The sequence below is a fragment of the Actinia tenebrosa genome, unplaced genomic scaffold, assembly GCF_029948245.1.
Source record: "Actinia tenebrosa isolate PJP-AT-01 unplaced genomic scaffold, QUT_ActTen_1.0 PGA_scaffold4__44_contigs__length_22323623, whole genome shotgun sequence".
Classification (NCBI taxonomy): Eukaryota; Metazoa; Cnidaria; class Anthozoa; order Actiniaria; family Actiniidae; genus Actinia; species Actinia tenebrosa.
This window is the reverse complement of record NW_028292581.1, coordinates 17837863-17847107: the sequence shown is the minus strand read 5'-3', so window position 1 is coordinate 17847107 and position 9245 is coordinate 17837863. Positions and strand designations below refer to the sequence as shown.

Sequence of the window (9245 nt, the reverse complement as noted above, 5' to 3'; positions counted from 1 at the left end):
AACTGCACGCACTTTAGTCACTAGTTATTATTAATTTTGACAAGAGATAAAGACAAAAAATACAAACCATAAAGGTTGTTTGTTTAGTTCATATAATTCAAGAAAGGTACAAGTGATCGACGTTCACGTGCCACGCTTCTCAACTAATTCAGTTTGTTTATTCAATCATGTCCTCTAACTTATTCCATTAATTTTGAGAAAGTACGAAAATGAGTTTGTTTTTTCTACGAATAACGTGGAACTAATTGAAATTTGGGAGGATTTTGAGCAAGTATATTCAACAAAAACAAAGAAAAGAGAAAAATAAAAAAACCCTGCGTTTGATGGGGTCTAAAGGTTTTTTTTCTAACTTAGAATTCGTACGCTTAAGTCCTTACTCTCTAAAATATTCCAGTACAAAAGAATAAGTCAATAATATATAGCTGGAGTATAGTTTACAGTCATCAAACTAATGTTGTTTACGATTAAAATGTTCATTCTGGGTGATCCAAGAAAGTTTTTGAGTATTTATAAAGCAGGCGCTTTGATTCTGAATCCGAAATTAGACCGCCGTATGCGACATAGAAGAGTCGATTAATCGCGAGGAAGTATTTGCGTTCCAAAGCTGATACTTTCAGGAAAATAATTACAATAAACAAGCTTTCAGATCATATAGTTTTAGTGAAAATAAAATATATACCAGGTGATAATTTAGGGCATTCAACTTAGGCTAAAATTTGCTTCGCGTCGTAGCTGCTTGAAATGCCATCGAAAAAAAATCCCAAAAAGCGAGAAAAAAACATTTTCCCAAAAATATTATTTATCCCTTTTGGAGTCTGATAGTTAGTTAAAATGTTGAAAAAGTATCAGATCGATAGGAGTATTTTTGAACGAGTGAGGCCTTCTTAAATATGGGTAATATTTTGGGCTGTTCACACCGGTCCAGAGCGAACCGGAAGTCGAGTTTTAGATTTTCGTAAAATTCGCCAAAATAAAAAAGCGCTCGAAGTTTTAAACTGGATTTTTTAAAAGAGCTTACCAAAGGTTGTCTTCTGACAAAATATGAGAAATTTGAAAATTCCTTCGCTGTCCCGCCATTCTCGACCGTTACGGACAGCCACTCTTAATACTATAACTTTTCCAGCAAGGACTTCACTTAAGTGATAAGACAGTAAGACAAGATGTCTTGCATGAAGCAATGAAGCTTTTGCAATTATTTTCACCCGCAAAAGTAGCAAAAACACAGATTATTAACATACCTGATGCTAATCTCAACTCACCACTGCACCTTTGGGCATCACTAGAATTACCATCACCTCAAGACTATACCAGTAATGTTACTAAAGATCTCACATTTGAAGAATTATTACAAGCATTATTAAACTACCTCGTAAGATGTGGAGTACAACTGAATGTCAGAAATGGTGCCGATCAAACCCCTTTACATTTATGCAAGACGTGGATAGCTGTGAATCTGTTGCTTGGTGCTGGAGCAAAGGCTAACGATGTCGATTCATCAGAAGCATCACCTCTAGTTGTTGCAGCGCGAGCTAAGAAAAAGTGGTCATTAGTTAATCGTCAGGGTTTTCTTTATCCAGATGTTTTAGAGTTAGAAGATCCAAAATCCTTATGGGAAACTGCCATTGACAAGGGACTTGATGCGTGGACAGCCGACAAAGAGGGTGAGTCAGTTTTGAGTATTCTCATTGAACAAAATGAGTTTGTTCTTGCCAAAGCTTTGGTGGACGTGGCTTGTATGGGGGACTACACTCAGTCCGAGACATTTGCTGTTGGTCTTTTGAATACCTTCTGTAAAGACGAATCAACACACGCAAATTGGAAAAGCATTCTTGTCCAAGATATTTTGAAGTCAAGGAAATGTCCCACAACTGCGTCGGAGCCACTTCGTCTTTGCTGTAGAAATGTAATAGAAAGTGGGATATTGGATGATACTAAAGCGGAAGAAAAGTCTCCCTCTACAGCTAATGAAGAAGAAGATGATGATGGGCAGCCTACATCAAAGAAAAGAATGGACACATCAATCTCTTCAATACAAACAGATGTTGAACACTCGTCTGTCCACTGTGAAATCTTGAAGATCCTTCGTTTGTATGGAGCTGATGGCAATTCTTGCTTGGACATGGCAAACTCTTCTGATGCTCTTAAAGAACTCCTAACCGAACCCTTAGATATTAACACAGTGACTGTGCTCATTCCATGGACGTCTACGTCAAAGAAATATGAAGTGGAATTGGGCAAAGTTGCTAGGCGTCAAGAGTGCAATGTTATCCATGAGGAATTTTGGTGTCATAACGCACACGTAGGAAGTGGATCATTTGGCCATGTCTTTATTGGAATCAATGAAAAGAATGGCAGAGAAGTGGCCGTCAAGCGCATTGAGAAATTACGTATGCAGCGACCAGAAAACAAACGAGAAATTACGAATCTCACAGCGCTTGCAGACTGCGAACAAATTGTTCGTTATTCGTATTTCTTTGAAGAGAAAATGTTCTCATACATTGTTTTAGAATTGATGGAAGGAAATCTTGACGAGTACTTTACTGATGTTTCCCCATTTGACGCCACACTAAGTACTCAGCTTTGTCAAGATGTGGTCAAGGGGTTGAAGTTTCTTCATGAGCAGAATATTATTCATCGCGACCTGAAGCCAGGGAACATTCTCTACAAAACACAACCTCATCTTCGTTTGAAAATTGCAGACTTTGGTCTCAGCCGTCGCATTAATAGTAGCGCAACCACAGTGTATGGTACTAATGCAGGGACGAGGTGTTGGATGGCTCCAGAAGTGTTGATGGGTACTCCCAATCATTCCAAGGCATCCGACATGTTTTCATGTGGACTTGTTCTTCATTACATTCTGTCAGTACAAAAACAGCCATTTTCTAAGAACAATAGTCAAATGGCTCATGAAATAGAAACCAACATGACAAAAGGTAAAATAGAAGGATGGGATGACTCTCTTTCTCCAGAAGCTACTCACCTAGTCAAGAACATGCTTGGTAGTGATGAGAAGGGTCGACCAACGGCAGGGGAAGCTTTGGATCATCCAATGTTCTGGTCAAATGAGAAAAAAGTCGATGTTCTTGTTGCTGTTGGAAACCAGACAGTGTTTGAATACCCACGTGAGGGAAGATCAACTTGTCTATCTGCTGTTGAGACCGACATTGAGAAGAGCTTTAGTACCATAGTTGTGCATGGAGTGTGGAATGACCCAAGGTATAAGGAAATGCCTCATATCTTTGCTGAAATGACGTCCACAAAGAGAAAGTCTTACGATACTCACTCTGTAGTAGAATTAGTGCGGTTTGTACGAAATGCTTACGCTCATGTCTCTGAAGGCACACGACCAAAAGCAATCAGGAAGATGTTAATGGTAGACTTTGTGTTTCTGGAGTACTTCCCTCATCTTGTGATGGAAGTGTACAAGGTTGTGACCGATCATGGATGGGTTCATACAGTAGAAGAAATCAAGTACGCGATGAACAAGTAAAAGGTAACATGTTTTAATTCATTAATACCTTTATTTAAGGGTTTTCATATATCATGAGCCATTTTGTCGATTTGGGCAGGCAAATATGATATTTTTTGTTTTGCCAAAAAATTATATTATTTGACGAATGCTTTCTTTATTTTCTTTAAATAATATTTAAACATGTTTCAAAAATTAGATTTTGAACGTATCTGAATCGTAATCAATTGTCAATGATAAAAAATGTGCTAAAATTTGCCCGCTCCCACCTCTAAGACTCTCCCTACGCCACCGCCACCGTTATTCTTGTGGTGCAAGTGAACAAGGCTTAGTACCACTGCTTTTGTTACTACAAGACTGTTGTGAGAACTTCACAACAATTTGCGGGATAAGAATTTTATAAATTTTATCATTAATTCATAAAATACCACGTTTGGAGGACGGGGGCTCCTAATATACAAAAAGGTAAGATGGTAGGTGGAATTTTGAAAATAACACCTAAAAAGTCACGAGCCTTTCAATGTGGGCGTGGCAACTAGTTATTTTTACCCCCAAAAACTATGTATGAGTGCTAAGTGACCAATTGTCAGATGATGAATCGAAAATAAATATCCTAAAAAATTAAAACTTTATTTCCGGCTGTTTTTATCTAATCTCGGGGTATCTTATTACCTGACAAATACCCTACTGGTTTACTCTATGGAGTCCTTTTAGATTTGTAACACCCTAAGAGGTACCAAATCACTGATCTGGAACCTAATAGGTGCGACGAGCATCCCCCTTTGATAGGAGCCCTGTCTCCCGAGTATAACGTTAAGGATTTTATTTCGTTTTATGAATATTCAACTAAAAAGTTATACCTAAAACTCACACCGAATATAATATCAAACGAAACCCAGCACAGCATGAGAAACCATTCTTCTACTAGAAGTTGTAATCATAGTTTGTTTTCTTCTCACAAGGTGATGACTATCATGTACAGACTGTGTGAAAGTACCAGTGGCACAGAGAAACAGGAGACACAGTACGACACAAGATTATTATTAAGGGACCATTGATAATTGATTTAGTAGGGGAGGGGAGGGGTATCAATCAGTAGGATAAACAAGACACAACACTGTACAACATACACTGGTATTAAAGGACCATTGCTAATTGATTTAGTAGGGGAGAGGAGGGGTATCAATCAGTAGGATAAACAAGACACAACACTGTACAACATACACTGGTATTAAAGGACTATTGATAATTGATTTAGTAGGGGAGGGGAGGGGTATCAATCAGTAAGATAGACAAAACACAACATTGTACAACATACACTGATATTAAAGGACCATTGATAATTGATTTAGTAGGGGAGGGGAGGGAGGTGCACAAGCATGAATCCTTAGCACAAAGCATGATGGGAAACCAAGTAATTAGACTTTTTCGGCTCCTTCAATAATTCATCTGACAGTTTTTCCTTCAACTTTTTTTATGGCAATGTAAGCATTTCAGCAGACGAAAACAACAAAGTGTGTTTTTTCCTGATATTCCCTTGCCCTTCCCTGCTCTATTTCTGCAGTACTCACTTTCCCAGAATGCTTTTTGAACTTTGATGCACATTGCGCTAGTGTTAGGAAGGATTCATAATTTATATAGATGGGGTCTATCATGCTTTTTGTTTTTCCCTTTACATTTTTTGGAAGCCCCCCTGATGTTCTAAGTGCTATTTTCTACCCTCTTCCCCCATAAGATATCCTAAATACCATGATGAAATACCATGAACCACTCCCCCCTCCCTTATACCTTGTTCTACCATTAAGGTAAGTGCTATGTTTCTACCCTCTCCCCCCATAAGATATCCTAAATACCATGATAAAATACCATGAACCACTCCGCCCCTCCCTTATACCTTGTTCTACCATTAAGGTAAGTGCTATGTTTCTACCCTCTACCCCCATAAGATATCCTAAATACCATGACAAAATACCATGAACCACTCCCCCCCTCCCTTATACCTTGTTCTACCATTGAGCTAATTTTCAATACTCCCATGTACACCAAACATTCTACCACTGAAAGATCATGACCCCCTGTGCATAAATTATGAACCCTCCATTAGTAGTACTAATTTTGATATTTTGTTTTGGTATAATTTTAGATTTGAATATTATAGAGTTTTAATCGCTGTGATTGATTGAGCAGTGATTCTGAGATGATAATCACTCCTCAATCATGATTATTGTTGGATGGTCGTTTAACTTAACAGATTACATCTGATTGTGTTTATTTGTCCGCCATCTTAAAACTACAATCACATGCTCTCTCGGAATACACAGGTATCCCATTACAAGAATATTATACACAGGAATCCCAGTACATGACAATTATGAGGTTTGCCACTCTGGAAGTGATACTAAAACGTTTATTTTATTCCAAATTTCATGTTTTTCTCTGATATTCAAGTCTAAAATTATTCTAAAATAGTTATTCACCTCAGGCTCAGTAAGTATGGGGAATATAACTAGAATACCAAAGTTATATGTTAGAGGTATTCATATAATATATATATTGGTATATTGCACAAAATTTGCTTTGCATGAAGGTCTCGAAGACATAAAATAAAATTTCAATTTTAAATAGCATGGTGTTTAAACTGATAATGATCATTGGATAGTACTTGGGGCTGTGCCAAATACCACAAGTCAATAAGAAGGAAACTTAAACACTGTGAAATAAAGTTATGGAACTGTACTAGCTGACATTTTGTAGGTTAGTCCTTTGTCAGAGTAAAAGAAAAGTAGAAAAAAAGTAACACACAGACTCTAGTAAATGAAGCAGTCTTGGATGGAAAAACACTACTTACCCAAAGCCAAAAAGATGATGTATTACAGTGTCACAAGACAAAAAGAAAGACCTCACCCTTAACTAGAAATTTGTGTGTTGTGTGTTGTGTGTTGGTGGGTCAGGGTCGAACAGGGTCAGGGTTCAGAGGGCTGAGCGGCACATCCCTACCCTAAACGGGCAAGAGTACCCACTCCCCCCGGGGTTGTGGGGTGGGTAGACCTCACCCTTGACTAAAAATGTGTGTGTTGTGGTGAGGGTAGACCTCACCCTTGACTAAAAATGTGTGTGTTGTGGGGAGGAAAGACCTTACCCTCAACTAAAAATGTGTGTGTTGTGGGGAGGGTAGACCTCACCCTTAATTAAAAATATGTGTGTTGTAGGTAGGTAGGTAGGTAGGTAAAACTTTATTTAAACACGCTTGCCCCGTCAACTAAAGCTGATTTCCACAAGGGGCGTGTGGATAAATATTACAATGAAAAGCTAATACTATTTTATATTCTAATCAATAATAATAATAAATAGATAAATAAAAAAAGTAGTAATAAAAATAAAATAAATATAACTGTTAATAAAGCTACAATAATACATAGTAGATTAAGTAATAATTTATAGATACTAAGAGATAGATAGTGTGAGTGGCAATTTCAGATTTGAATTTGGCCAGTGATTTGCAATTTCTTAAATTTTCTGGTAGGGAGTTCCAGACTTTTGCCCCATCCTAAGAAAAACTTCTTTTACCAAACTCTGTTTTAGGGAGAGGTAACTGCAATGAGGTACTAGAGCCCCTTAAGTCGTAATTTGTAACGCCTTGTTTTTTTCTAAAGAGATCTACAAGACAGTCAGGGGCCATTCCGTTAAGTATTTTGTACATGTGCTTGGCCTTTGTTTTCTCTCTTTGGTTTTTGAGAGGTTCCCAGCCCAGAGCTTTCAAAGCTTCCTGGTGGGGAGTTTCATTACTCATATAAGAAATTACTCTTGCAGATCTGTTTTGTAATTTCTGAAGACGTTTAGCGTGACCTTCACCAAGGGTGTCCCATACCTCACTACAGTAGTTAAAGTGTGGCTGTACTATAGCATTATGTATGCCAATCAGAGTTTCCCTGTCCACGAAGTCTGTTATTTTTCTAATGGCTCCTATACCCGACGTAACTTTTTTAGCTATGCTATCAACATGCTCATCCCAAGACAAAAACTGGTCAATCTCCAAACCAAGAACCTTACTTTGGGTAACTTGTTTTATGGAATCTTGACCGATCTCTACATTAGGCTGAGCAGTGATAGTACGCAAGTTATAGTGAGACCCAATTAGCAGAAATTCGGTTTTCGCTACATTAAGGTAAATTTCATGGCAATCTTTACGAAAGTCCTTAATCCTGCGTTGATTCGGGAAGCGTGATTTTCGCATGTATTTCAACCAAATTCAACAGGTTTCTATGCAGTCAGAATTCATTTCCCCAAATCAATCTTTAAAGTTTTGAAAAGATCTATTCTTCCTCAACTTGCAGCATAAATATTATTTCAATCAGAGAACTTGGCCATAGTTAAATCTTTTATTCTTTTGAGGCAACTAATTGGCATATGTAAACACAGGCCTCCTATTTTCCCTCGCCAAAAATTCGTCCCTTTCCCAATAAGCTTGAAATCCAGTCCAATGAACGAAAAAGGGTGATTCATTAAGAAGAAAGTTCAAAAATTGTCATAGATGGTTTATGTTTTACGCGCGCTCTGTTCAAAGTTTGCCCATTTTCACTCCTCTTGAGCGTCTCTTGCTTGGGTTTCGGTCGAACCTCTTCTGTGGCCGTTTTCTCGAAAATAAAATAAAATTTTCGAAAACCAACTACCCAGGGATTCATATCTAATAATGGCCTATCTAACTTTAAAAGAAGAGCGAATTTGATTTTTTGACCCTTGCCACGAATTATTGAATTTGTTCGATTCTTGTGGACATTGCCTCTTGATTCGCCATCTTGGATGTGGAGCCAGTGATGGATGATGGGAGCTGAGAGCTAAAAATAGAAGAAAAAAGAAAAAAGAAAGTCTTTCTTATGAAAAAATAAATACTTTTTTGAATACTAGTAATAATCGAAAGATGTGCAAGGAACTAGATCGATAAGCATACCCGAATTACTTGTCAGACAAAAACCAAATGAGCGTGAAAACCCAACCGTGAATTTGATATCAAGAGTGGGATCCCTGTGTTTCTATTACACCTTTTGCTGTTCATTAACAGAAAATGTACATTCATTTGTGCCAATAGTTGTATCAATAACGTGTAATGTACTTTCATCAACACCACAAGTAACATCATTAGCGCGAATCAACTTTCAATAACGATAATTGAATATGCGTGTACATTCAAAGGCATCAATGGACAATCAATAGCGCGTTCGTACATTCATATGCGCGGAATGTATTTTCTTGTGCGCGAAATTCAACTTCAATAACACCAAATGACAAACAATTGCATTTATGGACAATCATTTACCCAAAAGTGAAAATTCATTAGTGCTATTAGCATCATCATTGACAATCTATAACGCGTTTGGACAATCATGAGGGTCAACGTTATATTCTATAGCGTGGTTCGACAAACATTTGCATGATTCGAATGAACAATAAGAGAAATAAAACAATCATTAGCGATTAAAAAAAAAACTATTTTAGCCTTCAATTTCTTCGCCATTTATACATCGTGGCAAATACGTTTGCATATATCTGAACCACAGATCACATTTAGCGATAGTGATGGTTGCCACATTTCTCTGGAACCCTTCCATTAGCAACTGCTTTCTGTAGAGACCTAGAGCAATCCCTTGTCGTCTTACCTCAGCCCAATAGTTCGTATGTTGTTTGATCTCTGGACGGCTGATGTCGGCTTTAATTGCTGCTTTAAGTGAGCTAATTGCTATTCTCCTATGCAGCCGCTATTATGGAGGCAGTTTCCTGA

General features: G+C 37.7%; 1 protein-coding gene across 1 annotated transcript; it reads right to left on the bottom strand.

The window, feature by feature from the left end:
• Nucleotides 1–7016: 7016 nt before the first annotated feature.
• Nucleotides 7017–7703, bottom strand: LOC148907367 (uncharacterized). Its single transcript, XM_089036848.1, has one exon. It carries the CDS (start codon nucleotides 7701–7703, stop codon nucleotides 7017–7019), a length of 687 nt encoding a protein of 228 aa, XP_088892974.1.
• Nucleotides 7704–9245: the final 1542 nt, after the last annotated feature.